This window comes from Balaenoptera borealis (genome assembly GCF_965194805.1).
Source record: "Balaenoptera borealis genome assembly, chromosome: 16".
Taxonomy (NCBI): Eukaryota; Metazoa; Chordata; class Mammalia; order Artiodactyla; family Balaenopteridae; genus Balaenoptera; species Balaenoptera borealis.
The window spans coordinates 72,370,979-72,398,595 of record NC_138872.1 but is presented as its reverse complement, the minus strand read 5'-3'; the positions used below and the strand labels follow the sequence as shown (position 1 = coordinate 72,398,595).

General features: G+C 42.2%; 1 protein-coding gene and 1 long non-coding RNA gene across 6 annotated transcripts; one reads left to right on the top strand and one right to left on the bottom strand.

Moving 5' to 3' along the window:
* Window positions 1-949: 949 nt before the first annotated feature.
* Window positions 950-15,761, bottom strand: LOC309613831. 2 transcript variants are annotated; one of them, XR_014235904.1, is made up of 3 exons: window positions 15,651-15,761; window positions 4,246-4,277; window positions 950-3,281 (listed from the first exon to the last, which is right to left on the bottom strand). It is a non-coding gene; the product is annotated as an uncharacterized lncRNA (long non-coding RNA). The 2 variants fall into 2 exon arrangements; XR_014235905.1 differs by lacking the exon at window positions 15,651-15,761 and adding an exon at window positions 9,298-15,015 and having other exon boundaries at window positions 4,246-8,977.
* On the top strand, window positions 15,728-26,741 carry TMEM219 (transmembrane protein 219). 4 transcript variants are annotated; one of them, XM_082361234.1, is made up of 6 exons: window positions 15,728-15,866; window positions 16,908-17,109; window positions 17,203-17,392; window positions 23,776-24,005; window positions 25,438-25,607; window positions 26,642-26,741. In XM_082361234.1, the coding sequence occupies exons 2-5, from the start codon at window positions 16,945-16,947 to the stop codon at window positions 25,573-25,575; spliced, it is 723 nt and encodes a 240-aa protein (XP_082217360.1). In that variant the 5' UTR covers window positions 15,728-15,866; window positions 16,908-16,944; the 3' UTR covers window positions 25,576-25,607; window positions 26,642-26,741. The 4 variants fall into 4 exon arrangements, with proteins under 4 accessions (XP_082217360.1, XP_082217359.1, XP_082217358.1 ...); XM_082361233.1 differs by having other exon boundaries at window positions 15,733-15,866; window positions 16,911-17,109; XM_082361231.1 differs by lacking the exon at window positions 15,728-15,866 and having other exon boundaries at window positions 15,879-17,109.
* Window positions 26,742-27,617: the final 876 nt, after the last annotated feature.

Sequence of the window (27,617 nt, the reverse complement as noted above, 5' to 3'; positions counted from 1 at the left end):
GTCCTGTGGTCTCTGAGGGCATTGCTAGTTCTGTGAGTATATGAATTGAGCCTAGAAGGATTCTAGCATAACTCAGGACGTTGGCTAAAATATCTTTAAGGACTCTGCCAGCCCTGAAATCATAGGAGCAAGGGACCCAATTCTGTGATATCTGTTTTGGCCTGTGAAGATGGGAAGGAACAGAAAAGGCTTTAGGCCAAGTGATGGTTTATACCCCACTAACTCACTTCCCTTTCTGTATCCCTGCCATTCCCCATACCATACATCCTTCACTCTGTTCTCCAAAAAGCCCAGGGACTTTAGCCTTCCTCTCACTACCTGAGGTGAGTCCTGGGAACCCTTAAGCCCACCAGACCCCTGCCTTTCCCTTTTCCTCTGCTTCATGGGCCAAGGTTTCTGCCTCAGTTTCCCTGCATGACAAAACAGTTTCCCTAGGACTGGAGCTAGCCCCAACCCCTTGGCAGCCCAGAGTCCCCTGGCCAGTGCTGGCTCTTGGGCTCAATACAGTCTTCCTGTGCTCATAATGTCAGGCCTGGCCTTACTGTAGAAGTGACTGATTACTCAGAATATAGCCACTACAGGGAACCTCTGAATGCCTCTCACATAATATATGGATCTTAACACCTGAATCAAGATACTTTGGATACTGTCCAGTGGGCCATGGCCACCATCTTTCAAGGAGTGGCTCAGGGGCAAGATCAAGTTCCCAGTCCAAGTCTCCAGTCCCACTCTTATCTCCTTTCTCACTGAGAGAGAGACAGAGAGACAGACAGACAGGCTGAAGACAGAAAGTCCTAAAAACGATGTGACATTTTTCTATCAATCAGTCACCTAAGGCAATGGAGGGTTGAATCCTTATCCATCCTTGCCCAATATGCACCTTTGAGGCTTCTTTTATCATTAAAAAATTTTTAATTATTATTGGAAGGGTAATATACATGATAAAAGTTCAAACAGTAACAGAGTATACAGCGTAAAATAAGTTTTCCCCTCACCTTGACCTCTAATACTCCAGTCCTCCTCTCTAGAGGCAGCCACTGTTCAGTTTCTTGTTTATCTTTCCAAGATATTCTGTGTACATATAAGCACGTGTGTACCTAATGTCCTCCCTTTTGTGAAACATACATATTGGCATACTATACGTTTCCCTGCATTATACTCTTTCCACTTGATACATCTTGGAGCTTATTCCATGTTTGTACAAATAGATATGTCTCATCCCATATAGCAGCTTCAGAGTAGTATTCTATTATGGATATACTATAATTTGTATAAGGCCCTACTGGTGGGACAATTAAGGTTTTTTTTTTTAATATTATAAACTATGTCTCAGTGAATATATTTGTAATATTTCTTGGAATACTTGAATGAGTAAATGTGATAAATTCCTAGAAGTAGAATTTCTGGGTCAAAATTTATGTTCAGCTTGATAGATATTTTCACTTTGTCCTGCAGAGAGCGTAAGTCAGTCAGTTTACACTCCCGTCAACATTATGGGTGGGCCTATTTTCCCACAACCTCACCAACAGAGTATTTCCAGACTTTTGATCTTGGTGTGGTTTTATTAGTTTATTCATCAAAATAATACACATATATTATTGCCAGGCCCTGAGATGGCAAGAATAATAACTCTACAAGAATGTAGAAATAAATTAGATGAGTCCCGAACCTTGCCTTGATATAGACATACAAACTATAATTTTTTTTCTTTCAAACTATAATATTATCTGGAAAATGCAACAGTGGTACAAGGTACAAAGGTAGCCCAAAGAAGGGAGGGGTTAATTTCATGTTTGGGGAAAAGTGGGGATTGTTCACAGCCGGGGAAAACTTTGTGAAGAACATGATATCTGAAATAAGTTTTGAAGAATTCACTTATTTAACAAATTTGTGTGTAGCGCCTTCTATGTGCCAAGCACTGTCTGAGTCCTTAGGATACATTAGTGGCCAAAGATTCCTGCCCTCATGAAGTTAATGTTCTAGTGAGGGGGCAGCCAGTAAACAGTAGACTTAATGAATAAATAAATTATGTAGTATGTTACAAGGTGATGGGCACTATAGAAGAATAAAAAGCAAAGTAGGGTAAGGGGATCAGGAGTGTCTGTGGTGGAGGGGAACATGAATCACAATTTTAAGTAAAGTAGTCGGGTAGGCCTTGTCGAGAAGGTGACTTTTGAGAAAAGACTTGAAGAAAGTGAGCAAGTTAGCCAAGCAGATATCTAAGGAAAACTGCAGGCAGTGAGAACAGCCAGCAGCACAAAGGCTCTAGGAAGAGAGTAGACCTGACATAATTGAAAAGCAGCAAGGAGGCCAGTGGACTGAGGGAGGGAAAGGACAGTAGGAAATGGGGTCAGAGAGGTGTTAGGGGGCTGGAGCTTGGCGAGCCTTATAGGCCATTGAGACAACCTTGGTTTGTTTTTTGTCTCTGGGTCCTCGCATTGCTGTTCCTTCTACCTGGAATCCTCATCCCCCAGACCTTCACACAGAAAACTCATTCACATCCTTCAGGCATCAGCTCAAATATCACGTCCACAAAAAAAAAAAACCCTTCTCTGATCTTCTTATTTAAAGTGACCTGTCTCTTATTCCCTGTATCTTCATATTCATTTCCTTTTATCCATTTCAGGTTTACTTGTCTATCTTTCTCACTACAGTAGAAGCTTTATGAGGTCTGGAGCATTATCTAACTCATTCGCCATTATAAGCCCAGCATCCAGACACAAAGAGTTGCTCTGTAAATATTTGCTGAATGAATATGGGTGGAAAAGGAGAGAAGGATGATTTTTTTAAATAGGAATATAGTTGTTTTTTTTTAACATTAAAAAAAAATTTATTTCTTTTTATTTCTTTTATTTTTTTGGCTGTGTTGGGTCTTCGTTGCTGCGTGCAGGTTTTCTCTAGTTGCGGCGAGCAGGGGCTACTCTTCGTTGCGGTGCGCAGTCTTCTCATTGCAGTGGCTTCTCTTGTTGTGGAGCATGGGCTCTTCTCTTGTTGCGCACGGGCTTCAGTAGTTGCAGCATGCAGGCTCAGTAGTTGCGGCACGCGGGCTCTAGAGCGCAGGCTTAGTAGTTGTGGTGCACGGACTTAGCTGCTCCACAACATGTGGGATCTCCCTGGACCAGGGCTCGAACCCGTGTCCCCTGCATTGGCAGGCAGATTCTTAACCACTGCACCACCAGGAAAGCCCGAGAAGGATGACTGAGGAAGCAATGAGAGATGAGAGGGGATCTGGAGCACAGTGGAGGGGTTGGCTTTGGGCTGGAGGAGGGACACATCTTCCTCTGTGAACAGAGACAAGGAGGAAAGTTTGGACAGGTATGCAGGCTATGTAGGGTGAGGGGGTGTGTGACAAGTGTAGATGATAAAGGATTTCATAAGTGATGGCCTCTTTCTGGCAAGGTCATCTGCTGACAGTTCAGATGGACGTTTCAGAGGTTGGAAAAAGGATTTGAGGAGAGTGGGAGAGATTTAGAACAGTTGCTGGGGGGAATGGGAGAGAGAACTCACCAACATTTTGAGACTACCATGTGCCAGGTACTGTATTGAGTGTTGAGGTTATAAAGATGAGGAGGATGTGACGCAGTCTTTGCCTTTCAGGAATTCACAACCCAAAGGAGATAGATTTTCTACAAGAAAGTTAAAATGCAGGGTGCCGTGTACTGTAATGAAAGGAGTGTTGTAGAAGCATCATGGGGGTGGAGGCTCAATTCTGAGGGTGGAGGAAAAACATCACAGTGGCTGTGACCTTTGAGGTTGGTTTGAAGAAAGAGAAAGTGTGTACAAGGTAGAAGTAAGTAAGTGTGTTCCATGAAGAGTACAGTGCTAGCCTAAAGTATGGTGGTGTGGAATAGCTAGAATCGCAAGATGTTTATGTGGCTGGAGTGAAAAATGGAAAGATGATGCTGGGTGATTGAGGCTAGGTTGTGAAGGATGTCCCAGGAGGTGGAACTTTCTCCTGGAGTCAGCAGAGGTCTTTAGGAGGGCAGCGGAATCTTGAGATTGCTCTTTTAGAAAGCTAATTGAGTAGGCAATGTGCGTGATGTATTGAAGGGAGGAGAAACTGGAGGCAGTGAGAAGGGTTAGGAGATAGCTGCAGTAGTCCTGATGAGAGATGAGAGCCTGAAACAATCAAAGGCAGTAGGCATGGAGAGGAGGAGAAGGGTACCAGAGACAATTCTGATGGTGGAAGGAATGGGTGGGGTAAAGGGAGAGGGTGGAGTCAAGGCTGACTCAGAGGTTTCTTACCTGGGAGACTGGGTCGATGGTTCTCCTGTTACCTGAGATGAAGATGCAGTAAAAGGAGTATATATTAAGGAAAAGTAATAAGCTCAGGTTTTTAAATAGTGGCAAAATACACATAATGTACAATTTACCATTTTAAAGAGTACAATTCAGTGGCATTAAGTACATTCACAGTGTTGTGCAATTATCACAGCTATCTAGTTCCAACATATTTTCATCACCCCAAAGGAAACCCTAAACCCATGAAGCAGTTATTTCCTAGTCTCCTTTCTGCCCATCCCCTGGCAACTACTAATCTGCTTTCTGTCTCTATGGATTTGCCATTTCTGGATATTTCATATAAATGAAATAATACAATAAGTGCACTTTTGTGTCTGGCCTCTTTCACTTAGCATAATGTTTTCAGGGTTCATCCATGTTGTAGCATGTGTCGGTGTTTCATTTTTTTCCTCCAGTTTTTTATTGTGGTAAGATACACAGAATATAAAATTTACCGTTTCAACCATCTTTAAGTATACAGTCCAGTGGCATTACATACGTTCACATTGTGCAGTTATCACCACAATCCATCTCTAGAACTTTTGCCACACAAGGACTTGAACAAGAAACAGACGTACGTTGGAGTGTACGTTGCTGCTATGGCGGGAGCTCCAGGCCATACAGCTGCCCTCATGTATTTTGTTTTTGTTTTTTTTTGGCTGTGCCCTGTGGCATATGGGATCTTAGTTCCCCGACCAGAGATCAAACCCGTGCCCCCTGCATTGGAAGCGTGAAGTCTTACCAGTGGACTGCCAGGGAAGTCCCATGCCCTCATATATTTTGGGGTTCTGTTGATAGGTGTGTATAAAGTTTATAACTGTTATATCTTCTTGATTAATTGACCCTTTCATCAATATATAATGTTCTTCTTTGTGTCTTGAAACAATTTTTGACTTAAAGTTTATTTTGTCTGATGTTAGCATAGCCATCCCTGGCTCTCTTTTGGTTACTATTTGTATGGAATATCTTTTTCTATCCTTTTACTTTCAACTTGTTTGTGTCTTTGAATCTAAAATGAGTCTCCTGTAAAAAGCATATAGATTTTTTTCTTTTTTTAAATCCATTCTGCCAATCTCTGCCTTTTGACTGGAGAGTTTAATCCTTTTACATTTAAAGTAATTACTGATAAGGAAGAACTTACTTCTGCCATTTTGTTATTTGTTTTCTGTATATCTTTTTTGTTCTTCAGTTCCTCCATTACTACCTTCTTTTACGTTTATTTGATTTTTTTTTTTTAGTAATGTACCATTTTCATTCCCTTTTCATTTCCTTTTCTGTATATTTTATAATCATTTTCTTAGTGGTTATCCTCAGAATTACAATGAGCATCTTAAACTTATAACAACCTAGTTTGAATTAATACAGCTTAGCTTCATACCATACAAAAATTCTGCTCCTATACAGCTCTGTCCCTCTCCCTTTATATTGTTATTATCACAGATTATATCTTTATACATTGTGTGTCAGTTAACAGATTTATAATTATCATTTTATGCATTTGTCTTATAAGTCATATAGGAAAAAATGAGGAGTTACAAAGCCAATTATACTGACTTGTATATTTACCTATGTAGTTACCTTTACCAGTATTCTTTACTTCTTTGTATAGCTTCAAGTAACTGTTTAGTGTCCTTTCATTTCAGCCTGAAGGACTCCCTTTAGCATTTGTAGGGCAAGTCTGTTAGTAGTGAACTTTTGGTTATGTGGGACTCTTAATTTCTCCTTTATTCTTTTTTTTTTTTTTTTTTTAGGCTACACTGGGTCTTAGTTGTGGCATGCAGACTCGTAGTTGCAGCATGCATGTGGGATCTAGTTCCCCTACCAGGGATCAGACCTGGGCCCCCTGCATTGGGAGTGCAGATTCTTACCCACTGGACCACCAGGGAAGTCCCTCCTTTATTCTTGAAGGACAGTTTTGCAAGATATAGAATTCCTAGTTGACAGTTTTTTTTCTTTCTGCATTTTAAGCATGTCATCCCACTGATCTGACTACCATGTTTTCTGATGAGAAATTGGCTATTTATCTATTGAAGATCCCTTGTACATTACAAGTTGCTTCTCTTTTGTTGCTTTCTGTATTTTCTCTTTATCTTTGGCCTTGGACAGCTTGATTATAACGTGTCTGTGTGGATCTATGAGTTTATCCTACTTGGAGTTCATGAAGCTTCTTGGGTGCATATATATAAAAATAAAATTTGGGAAATTTTCAACTACTCTTTCTTCAGATATTCTTTCTGCCCTTTATTCTCTCTCGTCTCCATGTAGGATTCCCATTACTTTCATATTGGTATTATTGATGGTGTCCCACAAGTTTCTCAGGCTTTCTTTATTTTCATTCATTCTTCTTTCTTTATGCTCCTCAGATTGGATAATTTCATTTGACCTATCTTAAAGTTCACTGATTCTTTCTTCTGTCTGCTCACATCTTCTGTTGAACTGCTCTAATGAGTTTTTCATTTTAGTATTTCCTGACGCTTTGACATTTGGGGTCTTGCTGACCTGGAAGATACTGCACCTCCCAGGGCTAGCCAGTTCCTAGAGAGAGTAAAGGACTCATCTGCAAGTGTGTCTTTCATATGCAAATCAACCAAACCAAAGCCTATACCCGCAACCACCTCCTTTATCAAACCTCTTACACTCTAGGCCACTATCCCTCTGTCCTAATCACCCCAGGGCCAGATACCAGAGAACAGGGACAGCTCCAACACCCAAGAACCCAGTGAAGTTATTCAAACTAACCAATCCAGAGTATGCTTACCCTGCTTCATTCATTCCTTCTCATGTTTCCACAAAATGTGGGGGTCTTGCCCCACATTTTTTTCCCACTCCCACTGCCTCCTGACTGACCCTGGTGCTCCCCCATGTTGCCCTGTGTGGTGTGCTTTGCCTTTTGCTTCTAGGTATCTCTGAGTATAAAAACTTCTCCTTTCATGACATTAATTTCTGTGTCGTCTTATCATACCCAACTAAAACAAATTCTGTGTACATTTTAAAACATCATTGTACTTTTTAAAAACATTATTGTACTTTTCAGTTCCTAAGTTTCTATTTAGTTCTTTTTTTATAATTTCTACCTCTTTATTGATATTCTCTATTTGTTGAGACATTGTTCTCCTGGTTTCCTTTAGTTCTTTGTCCATGTCTTTAGCTTGTTGAGCACATTATAGACAGTTGATTTAAAGTCTTTGTCTAGTAAGTCCAGAATCTGTGCTTCCCAGGGACAGTTTCTATTACTTTCTTTTTCCTGTGAACGGGCTGTATTTTATTGTTTCTTTGCATGCTTTGTAATTTTTTGCTGAAAACTGAACATTTTGAAATTATTATGTTGTGGAGAAAAGAGAGAGAAAAGGAGAAGAAAGGGGTGGGGAAGAGAGGAGAGGAAAAGAAAAAATACTTTCCAGGTCTTTGCAGATTGTCTCTGTGTTGGTGCACTCCTTCAACACTTAGCCAGGCCATTTACAGCTCTGCCTTAGCCTTCACTTCCTGCTGTGCTGAACCTAAAGACCAGCCAGAGGTGAAAGCTATGGTCTTCTCAGGTATTTTCTGAGCATGCATCCTGTCCTGGATGTGGGAGCTTTTCAAAGCCCTATTTACCAAAGATCCTCATTTCCCATTTTTTTTTCCTCTCTGGAGTTTTGTATGTCTCTTGTTTGTCTCACCTGTTATCTTTTGTCTTGGATGGCATTGGCTTGTTCATTTGGCTTTTAATGTTTTCTAGGAATATTCTCCATGAAGGTATGTCTCTGCCCTGAGAGTGTTCTGAGTTAGGCAAAACAGGTACATCAGTCCTCCAGGGAACCCATGGGTCGGTCAGAACAAACAAACATAATTCCTGGGAACAAGATTCACTCGGTTGTCTCTGGGGCCAGATATCCACACCAGGAACACAGGCTTCTGTTTTTAAGACTGCCATTGTGCCAGGATGGAAATGGAGCAAAGCTAACATTAAAACACCACAAAGCTCTCCTACCCTGTTTCTGTGACCTTTCTCTTGATTAAGCATTCACTTAGTTGTTATAAACCTTTGACTATCTCCCAGAGTTCTGATATGTTCATTCTGACAGTTTTTCTCAGGTTTTTTCAGTAATTCTGGGGAGGTATAGGCTACTAGAGGTACCTACTCTGTCCTTTTCACTGATGTCACTCCCTGAGTTCAGTTTTGAACATGCTAAGTGAGGTGCCTAGATGACACCAAGTGTAAACAAAGATATAAATTCCTCAGGCTAGAGATCTGTTTGTTACATTCACTACTGGATCCCCAGCACTTAGAACAGTCCATGGCACACAGTGGGTACCCAACAAATGTATGTTGAATGAATGGAGCTTTATAGTAAAAATATGAAAATATGGACATTAAACTTCAATGTATGGCTTAGAGATAGGGATTTTTGAATCATTGGTGTATATCATAATCATACACTAATCATACACTAACTGAAGCCATTGATGAAAAAGAAGTTGTTTTCAAATCACATTAGTAACAAATAAATTCCTTTTTAGGACAAAGCAAAATTACTACTGCCACCTACCTCTCTAAAGTTAATGACTGGCCCTGTGTGTCCTTCTAGACAATTTAATATCTTTTTTTTTTTTTTTTTACCAAATAAGATATACAAATGACAAATAAGCACGTGAAAAGTGTTCAATACCATTAGTCATTAGGGAAATGCAAATAAAAACCACAATGAGATACCACCTCCAGGGCTTCCCTGGTGGCGCAGTGGTTGAGAATCTGCCTGCCAATGCAGGCGACACGGGTTCGAGCCCTGGTCTGGGAAGATCCCACATGCCGCGGAGCAACTAGGCCCGTGAGCCACAATTACTGAGCCAGCGCGTCTGGAGCCTGTGCTCTGCAACAGGAGAGCCTGCGATAGTGAGAGCCCCGCGCACCGCGATGAAGAGTGGTCCCCGCTTGCCGCAACTAGAGAAAGCCCTCGCACAGAAACGAAGACCCAACACAGCCATAAATAAATAAATAAAAATTAAAAATCTTTAAAAAAAAAAAAGAGATACCACCTCCAAAGCACTAGGGTGGCTATTATCAAAAAGAAAATAACGTGTTGGTAAGAATGTGGAGAAATTGGAACCCTTGTGTATTGCTGGTGGGAATGTAAAATGGTGCAGCTGCTGTGGGAAACAGTTTGGCAGTTTCTCAAAGAGTTAAACATAGGATTACCATATAACCAAGCAATTCCACTCCTAGTCATATAAAGATTTGAAAACAAGGGCTCAAACAGACACTTGTACACCAGTGTTCATAACAGAATTATTCACAATAGCCAAAATGTGGAAAAAATCTAAGTGTCCACCAACACATGAATGAATAAAGAAAATGTAGTATGTATCTGCAATGGAATATTATTCAGCCTTAAAAAGGAACACATGCTATAAATGGATGAACCTTGAAGACATGATGCTAAGTGAAATAAGCCAGACACAAAAAGACAAATATTATGATTCCACTTATATGAAATATCTTAGAATAGGCAATTCATAAAGATAGAAAGTAAATAAGAGGTTATTAGGGTCTGGGTCAGGGGGGATATTATTGCTTAATGGTTACCTAATTTCTGTTTGGGGTGATAAAAAAGTTTTGGAAATAAATTGTAGTGATGGTTGCACAACATTGTGAATGTAACTGATTCCACTGAATTGTACACTTGAAAATGGTTAAAATGGCAAATTTTATATATATTTTAACACACACACACACAACCTAAAGGAGAAAAAGAAACAGGTCCTCCTTTAAGGAAACTTACAACCTAGTAAGAGAATTTGGACATTTTAAGGAAAAAAATTAAAGATTTGGTGATAGAATCAGAATAGTGATGGCCTTTGGACAGAGAAGGTAGGGAGTGAAGGGGAATGAGGGAAGTTCTGGGAGTGATGCAAGTGTTTTATATCTTGATTGAGGTGTTTTCATAGGCATTACATTTGTTAAAATTTATGAAATTTTACATTTAAGATCTGTGCATTTCACACTATATAAATTTTACCTCAGGGGGACAACATATTAGTTACTACTAATCTCTTGACTATTAATATATATTGCAGTTATTTTCTCCCACTTCTCAGTTACATGTTTTTTTTTTATCATATAGAAGTTTTAAATTTTAAACAGTTAAGTTTATCAATTTTTTCATGTGTGGTTTCTGTATATATGTGTCCTGCTTGAGAAAGTATCTCTTATCCCAGGCTTATAGACATGTTTTCCTTTTTTCCCCAATATTTTTATTATGTGTGTGTGTGTGTGTGTGTGTGTGTATTACATGTAGCTATTGACTAGCTGGAGACCATTGGCAAGTTTCCTAACATTGCTAAGCCTTGGTTTTTTCATCTGTAAAGTAGGGATAATATTTTGTTATTGGCATGGTTGAACGAGGTAACATTTAAAGGCCATTAAATGCTTGACCCATTTAGAAGTTATTCAGTAGTGGGTAGCTACTGTTATTATATGTTATGTGATTATTTATCTATTACGGTATTAGACATTTTATCATATTTTTTTTGTGTGTCTGCCTCTTTCACTAAGGCATTTCATTGGTAGGAAATATGGCTTCCCTTAGTACCTAACCAAGTGCCTGGCAGTTAGCAAGTGTTCAGATATTTATTGAATGAATGAATTGGTTGATTGAATGGATGAAACCAAGTCATAAAGGGAGAAAGCAGTAATGTTATCAAGCAGTTCTGATATGAAACTAAACACAAAACTGAGGTTTAACTAGGGTAGAAGGAACGTTATTAAGTATCTAGGGGCTCTTGTCCAAGGATGAGCTCCAAGAGGACTGAGGTTCCACTGATTTAAACTGCATGCAAATGTTTAGATGAAAGTGCATTTTTCCAGGGAGAGGGTCCAGAAGCAGATTATAGTTCCAGGAGGCCAGGGATCCTGAATGCTTTGTTCCCCATTGTATTCCTAGCTCACAGAATAGAGCCTGGCAGCTCACAGATGTTTATTGAATGAATATCTGCCTGACTAAATGAAAAGCTTTCATTGGATTCTCAAAAGGGTCTTTAGTCCCCCCAAATTTTAAGACAATAATTTGGAAGGAAAAAAATCAAACAGATCTCTGAGAGCAGCTTTATCTGGGCCAGAGCTCTGAGAGGAATTTATCACTGTGGAGTGATTGAGGAATCCCTCCTGAGATTCCTTTCAAGGAACTGGTTGATTCCCTTATCCATCAGCTTTCTGATTCTCACATGATAGGCTGTAGTCAAGCTTGAATCATAAGCCAACTTCTGCCACCTACTATCTGTGTGACCTTGGTTAAATTAAACATGTCTAGGACCAGGTTTCCACAATAACATCCTTTGAGGGCCTGCTGAGTGGATTAACTCAGAATGTTGGTGTAATACTGGAGCATTATAGTGCGCAACCAATTTTTGTGTCTTCACCGGTTCTCCTCCAACTTTTTTTTTTTTTAAATATATAAGACATTTGTTCACATCCATTTACCCTGATTCTCAGACCTCGAGGCAGTTTCTTGCTCTAACCAGTCTGTCTCTACTGGTCCATAGGATTTGTTTGGTTTGGCAAGTAAATATCAATTATTGTCATTTATAGAAACTGCTGTCCAAATACGCCTAATTGTAGCACAAGAATAATGGGGGGAAATCATTTCTTGACTTCCTATTGTATACCAGCACTACTGGGCACTTTCATGTCTTATCTTACCCTACAAATTAGACTTGTCATTAAGTAGAAGCATTAACAAAATATTTGCTATTTGGATATTAATTTTGTACCTGGACCATAGAAGGCACTAAAAAAATAACTGTTGACCAAATAAACTTTCTTTTACATTTTAACCTAAACTTCACAAACATTCAAGCATGGGCAGACATGCTCCCAACCATAAAATTAGACTGAAAATGGGTGAGTTCTCAGGGAAACTGGCTTGTATGAAGCTGTTTTTAGTAAATTAATCAACAAATATTTACTGAGTGAATACTATGTGCTCAAACTATGAAAAAACCTGGAGCTTGTGAGAACATAGTACTCCAGGAGCTGAGGTGCAGGTGGGGAGACTAGATCAAGACTGGGGAAGTTTACCTAGTTGGCCCAGACTGGGCTGGACATGACTGAGAGTGAATGGGCAGAGACTTTTGTAGGTTTTCAGGAGAGATCTCTTGGCAGAGCTGACGAAGGAGGATTTAGTGGGAAAGGACTGGATTCAGTGTTGGGACACTTGGGCTCTAGTTCTGGCTGAGGCTTAACTGGCTGGGAGACTTGGGGCAAGTCCCTTAACTTCTCCAGACATCAGTTTAGCATCTGGAAAATAAAGGAGGGTGGTGGTATTGTTGAACTTGTTCAGTTATTAAGTGCCTTCCAATTCCTAGATTCTAAAATTCTGACAGCTACACTTATTTTTCCTTTGAGAAGAAAATACTTCCTACACTTGGAATTGCAACAATCAGTGGCATTTATAAAACACCCACTATACCCTAGGAGACTGTGCCATAAATCCCCCCCAGGTTTTTTTTTTTTTTAATTTATTTATTTATTTTTGGCTGTGTTGTGTCTTTGTTGCTGCGCACGGGCCCTCTCTGGTTGCAGCGAGCGGGGGCCACTCTTCGTTGCAGTGCGCGGGCTTCTCATTGCAGTGGCTTCTCTCATTGTGGAGCACGGGCTCTAGGCGTGTGGGCTTCAGTAGTTGCAGCACGTGGGCTCAGTAGTTGAGGCTCACAGGCTTAGTCGCTCCACAGCATGTGGGATCTTCCCAGACCAGGGATCGAACCTGTGTCCCCTGCATTGGCAGGCGGATTCTTAACCACTGCGCCACCAGGGAAGTCCCCCCTTCCAAGGTTTTTTAATCATTATTTTTAATTGTGGCAAAATACACATAAAGTTTACCATCTTAATCATTTTTAAGTGCATAGTTCAGTAGTGTTAAGTACATTCACCTTGTTGTGCAGTGGTCCCCACCATCCATCTCCAGAATGCTTTTCATCTTGCAAAACTCAAACTCTGGACCCATCAAACAATAACTCCCTATTCCCCTCTCCCCGCACCACTCTATTTTCTGTCTCTATGACTCTGACTACTTTTTGTACCTCATATAAGTGGAATCATGCAATATTTGTCTTTTTGTGAGTGGCTTATTTCACTTAGCATAATGTCCTCAAGATTCATCCATGTTGTAGCATGTGTCAGAATGCCCTTCCTTTTTTAAGGCTGAATAATATTCCATTGTATGTATATATCATATATTTTTATCCATTCATCTGTCGATGGACATGTGGGTTGCTTCCACCTTTTATGTCTTTTGAATAATGCTGCTATGAACATGGTATAGAAATATCTCTTGGAGACCTTACTTTCAATTTTGGGGGGTGTATGCCCCAAAGTGGAATTGCTTGATAATATGGTAATTCTATTTAAAAATTTTCAAAGGTACACTGGTCTGTTTTCCATAGTAGGTGTACCATTTTGCATTCCCACCCACAATGCACAAGGGTTCCACTTTCTCCATACCCTTGTCAACATTTGTTATTTTCCTTTTTTTTTTTTTTTTGATAGTAGCCATCCTAATAGCTATGAAGTGGTATCTAATTGTGGTTTTGATTTGCATTTCCCTAATGATTAGTAATGTTGGGAATCTTCTTATGTGTTGTCATTTGTATATCTTCTTTGGAGAGATGTCTGTTCAAGTCCTTTGCCCGTTTTTTTTTTTTTAATTAATTAATTTATTTATTTTTGGCTGAGTTGGGTCTTTGTTGCTGCGCACGGGCTTTCTCTAGTTGCGGCGAGCGGGGGCTACTCTTCGTTGTGCTGCGCGGGCTTCTCATTGTGGTGGCTTCTCTTGTTGCAGAGCATGGGCTCTAGGCATGCAGGCTTCAGTAGTTGAGGCTCATGGGCTCTAGAGCGCAGGCTCAACTATTGTTGTGCACAGGCTTAGTTGCTCCGCAGCATGTGGGATCTTCCCTGACCAGGGCTCAAACCCGTGTCCCCTGCATTGGCAGGAGGATTCTTAACAGCTGCACCACCAAGAAGCCCCTTTGCCCGTTTTTTAATCAAGTTGGTTTTGCTGTTGTTGTTGCGTTGTAGGAGTTCTTTATATATTCTAGATATTAACTCCTTAGCAGAGTCACAATTTGCAAATATTTCCTCCCATTCCATGGATTGCCTTTTCACTCTGTTGTCTTTTGATGCACAGAAGTTTTAAACTTTGATGTAGTCCAATTTATCTATTTTTTTCTTTTGCTGTCTGTGCTTTTGGTGTCATATTCAAGAAATCATTGCCAAATCCAACATCATGAAGCTTTCCCCCTATGTTTCTTTCTAACAGTTGTATAGTTTCAGCTCTTACATTTAGTTCTTCCATGAATTTGGGGTTTTTTTTTGTTTGGTTGTTTTTTTGGCCATGCGGCATGCAGGATCTTAGTTCCCCGACCAGGGATGGAACTGGTGCCCCCAGCAGTGGAAGCCAGGAATCTTACCTACTGGACCGCCAGGGAAGTCCCCTTCCATGCATTTTGAATTAACTTTTGCATAGGGTGTAAAGTAAGAGTTTAATAACTTCATTCTTTTGCACGTGGATATCCAGTTTTCTTAACACTATTTGTTGCAAAGACAAGCTTTTCTCCACTGAATGGTCTTGGCACCCTTGTTGAATATCATTTGACGATATATGAGAGGATTTTGGGTGGTCGTACAGAAAGACATGGTCTCTGCTTTAAGAAAGCCTCAGTAGAATTGAATACTCAGATTATGTTTCAAACAGCATTTGTCCAGTGCTGTCCCACACTTTACCTCTTAATCTTCCTATCCAACAAGTGAGATAGATAAGATGATCCCCTTTAACAGAGGAGTAAACTCAGTCCCCAGAAGAGCACGGTTATGTCTTATGTAGGGGCAGGGACACAGTGAGGATTTGAACCCAAAGTTCTTGGCTCCACGTGTCCTGCTATTTCAGGTTAAGATGGACCTCGTGTTCTCATCTCTAAAATGCGGGCAGAAGTGAAATGAGAGGTCTCTATTGAGCAGCCTTGCAGCTGTAGGATCTATGCAGATCTATGTAGGATCCTGGCAGCTACGCATTAGGAGTCGCCAAAAGCCAGGGACCAAGCGTGAGGTGTACACGTTAAACACTATTAGACTGCAGAGAAGAACGGAACCCAAACCCCAAGGCCAACCCGGAAGGCCAGAGTTCTAGGACCGAAGCCCCGCCCCCGGGCGGACCCCAAGTCCTTACCCGGAACCAGGGCGCGGCTGGGCTGTGCTATTGGTGCGGGTGGGAGACGAGCAAAAGAAAATTGCCTGCGACGAGAGTCTCGTTGAAATGCCCCCATGGTCTCTCCGGGTGGAGAGCTGACAGTTTCACAACGTCTCTAGGGTTAGCTCCCTTGCCTCGCTCCCTTTTACTCACCTCCCGCGGTGTTATTTTTCCCCTTTGCCCCTGCATTGGATGTCCTCTTGGTACGCCCCCACCCTGACCAGGAGGGGCGAGGCGGCTGCCCGCGTGGGCACTGCGCATGCGAATCCCGCAGACTGGGGGTGGGGTGGGTGGGAGCACGGACCCCGCCCCTTCGCGACTCCTCGCGTGACGTCGCGGGGGGCGCCGGCCTCCGCCCGGCTGCGAGCGGTGAGAGCGAGCGGCGGGCGGACTCGACGCTGCTACAGCGGGAAGGGATATGGGTGTTGAGTTTCTGCTGGAGGGGCTTTGCGGGGGAGGGGAGGCCTAGGTGCACCAACAGCCTCCGATCTTCAGGCTCTACCCTCCTCCTTCCTGCCTTTTCCCCCTTTACAGATGTTCCGGGACGGGAGGCAGGGCCAGGGCTGTGCGTTTGTGACACCTGCATTTCCCTGGAGCCCTCCTTCTCCCCCATCCCATATGTTTATCTTGCCTTCCAGATGTTCCTTTTCATCAGGCTCTTGCTTCTCGCCAGGGAAAGCGCACTCCACTTGGAAGCAGGAGACGGGTTTCAGACCTTGGCCCTACCACTCCTTTGTTAAAGTGCCCGAGCCTCAGTTTTCCCCACAGTCTTTTTGCCTTGCTTCATCTGGTTTTGAAGATCAATATGACCCAGAGGAATAGAAAGGAAATGGACATTTGTTCAGTTCCTGCAAGGCCAAGTACTATGCAAACTGTTTTATCTGCTCTATTTAGTCCTCACTACTTGATGTTCTTAGAACTCCCATTTCACAGATTCTTAAGCTTGCAGAGGTTCGCTCATTTTTCTCACATAGCCAGTGAGTGGCAGAGGAGGACTCAAATTGAGTTTAACTCCAAAGTGGAGTTCTTTTTCATCAGACGCTTCCCTTGTCTGGGCTATCAGCTGGAACTGTTCTTCAGCCAAACCCTAGCCCCAGAACAGCTGCTTCCTGAATTTCTCCCGTTGAGAATTCTCCTTTTTGAGTTCCTTTTTCCAGTACAGCGTGCTCTGCTCTGCTTCCACCTTGATTACTTCAGAAATGAAATGCAGCAAACATTTATTGAGTGGTGCACGGAGATGAACACTTGGAGTCAAGAGCCTTGGGTTCTTGTCCTGGCTCTGCCACTAACTGGCTGTGTGGCCTTGGCCAAGTCCCTTGTCTTCTCGGTGCTTTCACTTCCTTTGAATAAAATGGGTAAGTGCCTTCTTACTGGCAGGCTCTTGTCCAGGTCTCCCTTCCTGTCCTCCAGCAGGCTCTCCCTGGAGGCCCAGACCCCTCTGCTCCCCATGGGCAGCTGCCAGGCAGGGCACAACCTGCATCTCTGCCTGGCCCACCACCCACCTCTGGTCTGTGCCACTTTGATCTTGCTGCTTCTTGGCCTTTCTGGCCTGGGCCTTGGTGGCTTCCTCCTCACCCACAAGACTGGCCTACGCAGCCCTGACATCCCTCAGGTGAGTACTCACCCTCCTGCTCATCCTTCCCCTGCAGGCCAGCTCTTGCTGCTGATCTCCTCTCACCTCTCCCCACCTTCCTTTTGCACACAGGACTGGGTCTCCTTCTTGAGATCTTTTGGCCAGCTGACCCTGTGCCCCGTGAATGGGACAGTCAAAGGGAAGTGGCGTGGGTCTCACGTCGTGGGCTTACTGACCACCTTGAACTTCGGAGATGATCGAGACAGGAACAAGACCCAGACATTCCAAACCCAGGTCCAGGGTAGTCGTATGGGATTGAAAGGTGAGACCAAGGAGGACTGTGGGGTTGCATATCAGAACATTCACAGGTGGGCCCTGCCCCTGACCTCACCATCCTGGTGACCTTGGGCACATCTCTGGGCGTTAGTCACTTCTGCTGTAATAGGACTAGATACTTTCAGTGAACACAATGCCCACTGTGTAGGTTCTCTATAAATGTTTTCTCTCTCCCCTTCCAACTTTGAGGTTCTTTGATTCTATCCTTGGAGGTGTGATGAGATGGGCAAGATTTGACCTAAAGTTCTTTCTCAACCCTGTTCATCCCTTGGGGCTTCTGTTAGAGGCACTTTCTTTTTCCTCAGGGATATCAGAGAAACATGTTCTATTTACTTAAACTAGTGGCTTTAGTGCCTGTTATGTGCTTAGCACAGCTCTGTGTGCTATGAAGGATACAGAAAAATCAGACATCCTCCATTCCCAAATTGCTTAGAGTCTTCTGGGAAGATGATGAGTGAGAGTGAGTCAGAGGGTGCCATTAATTCCTGTGTGAGATTTGGCCTCAAGTTCCTTATCTAAAAAATGTGGAGATGAAGAAGGAGGAGAGAAAGGTGGAATTCTTAGACTTCTGAGGTCCTTTCCAATACTATCGTTCTAAGATTCTCCTATGGGTCAATAGGTGTATGTGTGTGGAGGCACACATACGCATATTGCCAGGTGAGAGTAGGTCTCTGTATTGCCAAGTGTACATGTGTGTGATTAGAGAGCAAGAGAAAAGGAATGTGTCTGATTATATAGACTCAGGACAATTTCTCCTGTTCTTTTTATATAAAAAACATAATAGCTTTATTGAGGTAAGACTCACATGCCATGAAGTACACCTGTTTAAAATGTACAAGTGAATGGCTTTTTTATATTCACAAAAGTGTGCAACTGGCATCACTGTCAATTCTAGACCATTTTCATTACCTGACAAAGAAATCCTGTTCCCATTAGCATGCACTTCCCTTTTTCTCCTAACCTTCCAGCCCCAGGCAACGAGTAACTACTTTCTGTCCTGCAGATTTGCCTATTCCAGACATTTCATATAATATGTGGTCTTTTGTGACCGGCTTCTTTCACTTAGCATAATGTTTTCAAGGTTCATCCATGTTGTATCATATGTTAGTACTTCATTTCTTTTTATTGCTGAAGAGCATTCACTATACACGTATTCCACATTTTATTTATCCGTTCATCAGTTGATTGACATTTGGATTGTTTCCACTTCTTGTCTATTATGAATGATGCTGCTCTGAACACTCATGTACAGGTTATTGCATTATCATATGTTTTCATTTCTTTTGGGTATGTACCTAGGAGTGGAATTTCTGGGTCATATGGTAACTCTGTGTTTAATCTTTTTTTTTTTTTTTTAAATGAATTTATTTATTTATTTATTTTTGGCTGCATTGGGTCTTCGTTGCTGCACGTGGGCTTTCTCTAGTTGTAGTGAGCAGGGGCTACTCTTCATTGTGGTGCGTGGGCTTCTCATTGCGGTGGCTTCTCTTGTTGAGGAGCACGGGCTCTAGGCACGCAGGCTCAGTAGTTGTGGCTCACGGGCTCTAGAGCGCGGCTCAGTAGTTGTGGCGCATGAGCTTAGTTACTCTGCGGCATGTGGGATCTTCCCGGACCAGGGATCGAACCTGTGTTGCATTGGCAGGCAGATTCTTAACCACTGTGCCACCAGGGAAGTCCCTATGTTTAATCTTTTGAGGAACTGCCAGACTGTTTTTCAAAGTGGCTGTACCGTTTTATATTCCTACCAGCAGTGTATGAGAGTTCTAATTTCTTCACATCCTCACCGACACTGGTTATTTCCTGTTTTCTTGACTATAGCTGTCCTAGTCAGTGTGAAGTGATACCTAACTAAGGCTCTAATTTGCATTTTCTTTTTTTTAAATTTTATTGAAATATAGTTGATTTACAATGTTGTGTTAATTTCTGCTGTACAGCAAAGTGATTCAGTTATACATATATATATTCTTTTTCATGTTCTTTTCCATTATGCTTTATCACAGAATATTGAATATAGTGCCCTGTGCTATACAGTAGGACCTTGTTTATCCATCCTATATATAATATTGTAGTTTGCATCTGCTAATCCCAAACTCCCAATCCTTCCCTCCCCAACCCCTACTTCCCCTTGGAAACCACAAGTCTGTGCTTTATATCTGTAAGTCTGTTTCTGTTTCGTAGATATGTTCATTTGTGTCGTATTTTAGATTCCACATATAAGTGATATCATATGGTATTTGTCTTTCTCTTTCTGACTTACTTCACTTGGTGTGATAATCTCTAGGTCCATCCATGTTGCTGAAAAATGGCATTATTTCATTCTTTTTTATGGCTGAGTAGTATTTAGTTTGTTTCCATGTCTTGGCTATTGTGAATAGTGCTGCTATGAACATAGGGGTGCATGTATCTTTTTGAATTATAGTTTGGCTGGATATATGCTGCCCAGGAGTGGGATTGCTGGGTCATATGGCAACTCTGTTTTTAGTTTTTTAAGGACCCTCCATACTGTTCTCCATAGTAGCTGCAACAATTTACATTCCCACCAACAGTGTAGGAGTGTTCCCTTTTCTCCACACCTCCTCCAGCATTTGTTATTTGTAGACTTTTTAATCATGGCCACTCTGACCGGTGTGAGGTGGTACCTCATTGTAGTTTTGATTTGCATTTCTCTAATAATTAGCGATGATAAGCATCTTTCGATGTGCATATTGGCCATCTTTATGTCTTCTTTGGAGAAATGTCTATTTAGATCTTCTGCCCGTTTTTCGATTGTGTTGTTTGTTTTTTGGTTTGAGTTGTATGAGCTGTTTGTATATTTTGGAAATTAAGCCCTTATCGGTTGCATCATTTGATTTGCATTTTCTTGATGACTAATGATATTGAACATTTTTTCATGTGCTTATTGGCCATTTGTATATCTTCTTCAGAGAAATGTATATTCAGAGTCTTTGCCCATTTTAAAAATCGAATAATTTTTCTTTTAATTATTGAGTTGTAGGAGTTTTTTTTTTTTTTTTTTTATAGGAATTCCTTTATTTTTATTATTTATTTATTTATTTATGGCTGTGTTGGGTCTTCGTTTCTGTGCTAAGGCTTTCTCTAGTTGCGGCAAGTGGGGGCCACTCTTCATCGCGGTGCGCGGGCCTCTCACTATCGCGGCCTCTCTTGTTGCGGAGCACAGGCTCCAGACGCGCAGGCTCAGTAGTTGTGGCTCACGGGCCTAGTTGCTCCGCGGCATGTGGGATCCTCCCAGACCAGGGCTCGAACCCGTGTCCCCTGCATTGGCAGGCAGATTCTCAACCACTGCGCCACCAGGGAAGCCCAGGAGTTTTTTTTATGCTTTCTAGATCCAGGCCTCTTATCTGATGTATGATTTGCAGATTTTCTCTCCCATTCTCTGGGTTGTCTTTTCACTTTGTTGATGGTGTGCTTTGAAGCACAAAAGTTTTTAATTTAGATGAAGTCCAGTTTATCTATTTTTTTGTTGTCGTTGCTTGTGATTTTAGTATTATATCTAAGAAGACTTTGCCTAACCCAAAGTCACTAAATATAGGTTTTCCTATATTTTCTTCTAAGGATTTTATAGTTTTAGCTCTTACATTTAGGTCTGTGATCCATTTTGAGTTAATTTTTTTGTGTATGGTGTGAGGATGGAGTCCAACTTTATTCATTTGCAGGTACTATTCATTTGTCCCAGCACGTTTTGTTGAGAAGACTGTTCTTTCCTCATTGAATAGCCTTTGCACTCTTACTGAAAAGCAATCTACCGTAGACATATGGGTTTATTTCTGGACTCTCAGTTCTATTCCACTGATCCATGTCTATGCTTATGCTAGTACCACACTGTTTTGATCACTGTAGCTTTGTAGTAAGTTTTGAAATCAGAAAATATGAATTCTCCAGCTTTGTTCTTTTTTTTTTTTTTTTTTAAGATTGTTTTGGTTATTCCAGATCCCTTGAACTTCTATATTAATTTTAGGATCAGCTTGTCAGTTTCTGCTTCTTCATGGTTAGAAACAAAGTTATAACATCAAAGATTTTTGGACCAAGTAAAAAGTAATCACATATGATTATATCATCTAATCAGTAATTGTTGAGCACCTACTATGTACCAAGCATGGGGAATACAGAGATCTGTAAGATGTGGATCCTCACCACAAGTCACTCACAATCTAGCAAGGATACAGATGTGAACAGAAGTAAATACCTTTCAGTGTGTGCAGTAGAACACAAGGTACACTGAGAGTACTCATAAGTCCATCAAGCAGGGATGGCGAAGACAGGCTTTTCCAAGGATACGGGGCTTGAGCTGAGGCTTGAGGGAGGTTTAGGAATGTGCTCTTCCAGACAGAGGGAAGAGCATATGCAAAGGCATGCATATGGCATTATGATGGCACATTTAGGAACTTCCAGGGGTTCAGTTTGACTGGTGCAGGGGAAGGAGTGTTGAATGAGTGGCAGGAGATGGGTCTGAAGAAGCAGGCAGAATCCCATGGAGAGTCCCTTGTGCCAAGCCAAGGTAATTGGACTTTATCCAGGACATTTGGCTAGCTCAAAGAGTTTGATCAGGAAAATAGAATTTTGTTATTATTCTTTTTAAAAGATCATACTCTGTTGGCTGACTGCCTGGAAGGAATGTGTCCAGATGTACAAAGACCAGTTAGGAGGTGGTTGCGATAAAAAGGTGACTTATCTGAGCTAAGACAGTGGTGTGAAAGAAGGGGACTGATTTGAGAGAGTCGATAGAAGTGTGGGATGGACAGGATTTGGTGACAGATTCGATCAGGGGAACATAGAGGAAAGGGGAGTTCTCTTACAGAATTTTACATATATGTTTCTCAGTTGCAATTATGATGTATATACTGGTTTGTATTTCTTTTTTCACTTTATGACATCATGTTTTTTGTATTACTGAGTGGCCAGAACATTATTATTTTAACGGATGTAAATTGATCTGTTAATTGGTTAGGCCATCATTTGTTAATGCTTTCTTTATTGATAAACATTTTTATTATTTTCTATTTTTTGATATTTTTTATGAAAACAATAAACATTTGGTATACTTTGCACTTTTCTTTTGAATCTTTTTCTTAGGATTAGTTTCTGCATGTGGTATTACTGAGTCAAAGAGTATGGACCTTTCTTTTTAAATACACAAATTCATTTTATTGTGGATTCAGACTACACAGAAGTGTACAAAGCAAATGTAAAAGTCCTCCTTACCGTCTCTGCAGAGTCCACAGTTTGGTGGGCATCCTCTCAGTCCTTCTCTGTCTTCATTTAAAATTGCAACAGAAACAGCCAAATTGTCTTCTAGAAGTGTCACCAGTGGAGAGCGCCCATTTCTCCACATTTCAACAACTCTTGTTATTGTCAGTCTTTTTAATTTTTACCAATTTAATGGTCTAAGGAATTACCTGATTGTTTTAATTTACTTTCTCCTGATTGCTAGTGAGGTTGAGCATCTTCTTATAGGTTTATTGGCCATTTTCATGTCTTCTCTGAATTTCCTATTCATATCCTTTACTTATTTTTCTTTTAAGTTATTTGTCTTTATCTTCTGGATTTTTTTAGAAGATCTTTATGCATTCTGGATAGTAAACCCTTTTGCCAATTAAATATGTTATAGGTATTTTCAGCCATTCTGTGACTTTTTTTTTTTTTAACTTATCTTTCATTGTATAGTTTAAGGTAAGATAGAACTTATCTTTCATTGTTCTTAGTTTTTATGAAATTTATTGCTCTTGTCCTCTACTTGGTCTTTTAGGTTTTGTGTCTTTTTTTGGAAGGCCTTTCTTTCCCACTTTAAAATGAGAAAATATTCTGTATTTTCTTTTAATACTTGCTTAGGTTTTTGTTTTGTTTTGTTTTAGTTTATTTGCATAGGTCTTTAATACATCTGGACTTTATAGTGTGAGGTAAGAGTCTGACTTTTTTTTCCCAAATGGAAATTGTCCCAAGGCCATTGACTGAGTAGGCCATCCTTTTCCCACTAATTTGAAATGGGATGTGAACCTTTTAATGGATTTGGGTAGTAGTGGAAAACTGCTTTCTTAAAAAGAACGAACTAGTTTATACAAATTGACATCAGCAATGTGTATTTACCCCAGTTTTGCTGCAGCTTTCCGAGTATTGGTATGATTGTTTTATTGATTGTGAGCTAATTTAAATTAATTTTTATTTATATCGGTACACAGCTATTTTCATTTCTCAGTGATGCAAATGATGGTATTAGAGGACTTTACTGAATAGAATCAATGCCAAAATACCTGGTACAGTAGGAAGCCTACATAAATGAATAGCTGTCTAAAGATTGATGACTCCCATCCCACCCTGCATTTTCTTCCATCTCCTCCCCTATGCCTCTCATAGGATCTTCTGCAGGAGAGCTGGTCCTCATTACAGCCAGGGTGACCACGGAAAGGACCCCAGGAACCTGCCTGTATTTTAGTGCTGCTCCAGGAATCCTGCCCTCCAGCCAGCCACCCATGTCCTGCTCGGAAGAGGGAGCAGGAAACGCCACCCTGAACCCTAGGATGGCTGAGGAGTGTGTCAGTGTCTGGAGCCACGAAGGTCTTGTGCTCACCAAGTTGCTCACCTCCGTAAGAGCCTCAGATTGTTGGGGTTTCATAAACTGCCATGCTGAATGCTGTGTCTTGATGGCTTCTGGAGGCAATTTTACCTAGTAGAAAAGCACAGGCTTTATAATCCTGCCTCAGAGGTTGTGTGACCTTGAGCAAGCATGTGGGCCTCTCTGAACCTCAGCTTCCTCAGCTGTAAAATAGAAAACATGATACTCTCTCCTAGTACCAACAAATAAGGATAAATGAGAATGAATGTAAAGCACCTGGTACATAATAGAGATTGGCTAAATGACAGCTATTACTATTAACAATTGTCTATAGATACAATAAAACATGATCTTCACCTCAAAGGAATTCAGAAGCTGTAATAAGAGGCAGAATGGGCTAATTGCTATCATAGGCAAAGTGTTATTCAAACAGAGTAAGGACCAATTAACTCTGACTTGAACATTTATGGAGAGTGCTTCACCAAGAAGGTGGCATTTAAGAAAGGGAATTGTTTACAGTAGTTTATACCTTACTAAGTGCTTTCAGTTTCATTATCTCATTTGATCTTAAAATAGCCTTTTTAAGGCTGTTATGAGGTAGCTGTTATTATCTCATTTTACAGATGAGGAAACAGACTTAGAGGGAGTGAATTGCCCCAGGCCACACAACTGGTTAAGTGGCAGAGCCAGGATTGCAACTTACAGCCTTCTGACTTCCAAGTCCCAGGCTCATTCTGCTCTGTCAGGATGATCCTTGAAGAATGAGGAAGACATGGGCAGGAATGCAGTAGAGGCGGTTCAGGAGGGGGGAGATACATTCCAGGCAAAGGGACCAGCATGAGCACAGGCCTAGGGACTGAAAAGTGTTCAGGCTTCAGGAGCACTCCACGACGAGGGCTTAGGAATGACATAGGGGAAGAGACAAAAGAGATGCAGGGGCCAGGTCATGAGGCACCGTGAGGCCTGGCTAAGATGCTGTGACTTGATACTGCAGGCCATGGGAGTCACTGGTGCTGGGTGGACAAGACTGGCTAAGTGGAGGAGTGAGACCAGTTAGGAGGCTGCTTCATACTGTTCCCTCACATTTGCAAAGACCGTGGTGAGGAGCCTGACCTGGGAGCTTGGAATCAGAGACCTTGGTTTCCAGACCTGGCCCTGCTTGCACATTTCAAAATGTAGACAATAGTGAACTTTCCTATCTCCTGGAGTCATTATAGGGGTTCAGTTTAAATGTTTGGGCAAGAAAGCGGTTTGTAGACCATTGAGACAAATGTTAGCTTGCATGAAAATAAGAATAGAATTTTCCCTTTAGTTGCTCCCTGGATGTGGAGAACCCTCTCCCCCATGGATGCTTCTCTCTATAGCCCTTGGGCTGGGGGTATCTAAGATATCTTCCCAAGGGAAGATTCTCCACAGTCCCTTCTCTCCATCATTCCTCCTCCCCTTCCTGTCCCCACCCCTAGGAGGAGCTGGCTCTGTGTGGCTCTAGGCTGCTGGTTTTGGGCTCCTTCCTGCTTCTCTTCTGTGGCCTTCTCTGCTGTCTCACTGCTGTGTGCTTCCACCCACGCCGGGAGTCCCACTGGTCTAGAACCCGGTTCTGAGGGCACTGGCCTAGTTCCCGTCTCGTTCTCAGGTAAGGTTCTCTGACTCAGTCCTGTGGGAATAGGGGATGGGGTGTGAGTGGCAGTTGTAACTGAGACAGCTTTTCCTAAACAATATGGTTTGGTTTTACTTATTTTTGTACTTTATATATGTGGAATCATACATATTCTTTTGCAACTGACTTCTTTCAGTTAACATTCTGATTTTAAGATTCATCCATAGCTGTAGTTCACATCCAAGCTTTTTGGCAACAGCGGTGAATTAAGGGGGTTCAAATTTGATTTTGTGTCCTGGATATGAATCATGTTTGTCTTGCTTTTGTCCTGAAATTCTGATACCCAGTTTTATGGTGCAAATTTTGTAAAATTCATCTTGAACTGCTCAAAAGGATTGATGATGCCCTTTTACTGGACACATACTATGTGCCCAAGCACTTCACATGCACCTGATCTTTTACATTAGCCATCATTGCATTAGAAAAAGTTGATTCTGCTAGCAGGATCTTTGCAGGGACACAGCCTCCAAAGTGGGGGTAGGACATATTGGCTAACTAGTTAGTCCATCAGCTCATTAAGGTTAAAAAAAAAAAAGTTCTATAAAAAAATCTCACCCTTTCAGGTGAGTCATATAATTCGAGAGTCATATATTGTGCACCCAGCTCTTAAACTGTTCTCAGCTTCAGCTGGCTGTCGTGCCCTAGGAAATAACTGTGGGAGAAGAGGAAACAGCTCAGACCCGGGGAAGGTGCTGACCAGAGGAGCTGGACCCTCAAGATCAACTTTGCTTATATTGCTTAGGGCTAGGCCTGACTGCTCCAGCCACCTACTTGGGATGGGAAAAGGTGGAACCCTCTCAGCCTTTCTTAGATCTGAGCAGACCGGGAAAGGAAGGCTTTCTGGCTCCTGGCAGATCCTGGGATCCTGAGGCCATCTCAGTTGGAATAAGTGCCTGTACCTATCTCTAGTTGTCACTTCCTCTGCTCCTTCCCCAATTTCTGCAGCCATACCAGAGCTTCCTCCAAAGGTCCTCTGACCTGCCCTGTTTTTTTATTTTGTTTCTCTCCAGGTGTGAATCAACTTCTTGGGCCTTGATTCTGAGTTGGAAGAGATATTACAAAAGTGGAGAGCTGGAATGTGGGGGAAATAAAAGGTTTTTTTGCCCAGTGTTTCCCAGGGTGTTTATTGGGGATTGGATTGAGGTGGGAATTTTAAGGTAGAGAGGCTCGGGAGGTTTAGGGGATTTTTCCTTGTTGACTCTTTGGGTTGGTATAGGGCATAAGGTTACTGCAGCTCTTGGGTACGGTCATGGAAATGCTTTGACATAAATGCATTGTGACCTTGTGCAGGTCATGCTGCTGTGAAGGGCCTCAGTCTCCTGAAGGGATATGACAGATCGAGTTTTCTCAGCAAAGATTCCTCGAACTTGGGAGCCCACGACCAGGCTGGATAGTTACTAACCAGGACAGTCCGTTTTCCCGCCTTTTCTGCGCCCAGCAGCAGTCTTCCCTTACCCCTCCCAACCTCTACCCTGCACGCAGGCGCAGATCACGGCTTCTTCTTTCCTTCCACCCGCGCCCCCTCAAAGCTTCCCCTAGCAACAAGCTCGGGCTCCGCGCTAAGGCGGGGCGAGCGCATGCGCTGCAGCCCTTTCCACCACCAGTTGTCGGACAGCGCGCTGGGCTCCTCCTCCAAGACTAGCCCTGCTCCCCACCTCCTCCCACCCAGGGTCCGCGTGGCGGGGCGCGCGCGCACTCTGGCTGGGTTGCTGCCCAGCTCTCTGGCCGCATCCTTAAGGAGAGAGGGGCGGGGCTGTTTCCTTTGGGGCCCCGCCCCCTTGGCCCGGCGTCCATACCGCGCCTGCGTGCTCCCGCCCGGTCTCCATCTTGGAATTGGGAGGAAGAGGGAGAGGGAGACTGGGACGAGACCGGGGCTGTGGTGCGGAGAGGCTGAGACTGAGAAGAGGAGAGGGGGAGAGGGCACGGGGACCGCCCTTAGCTACAATCTTTCAGCTGTCCTCGGGAAAGAGAAGGGGAAAGGGAGGG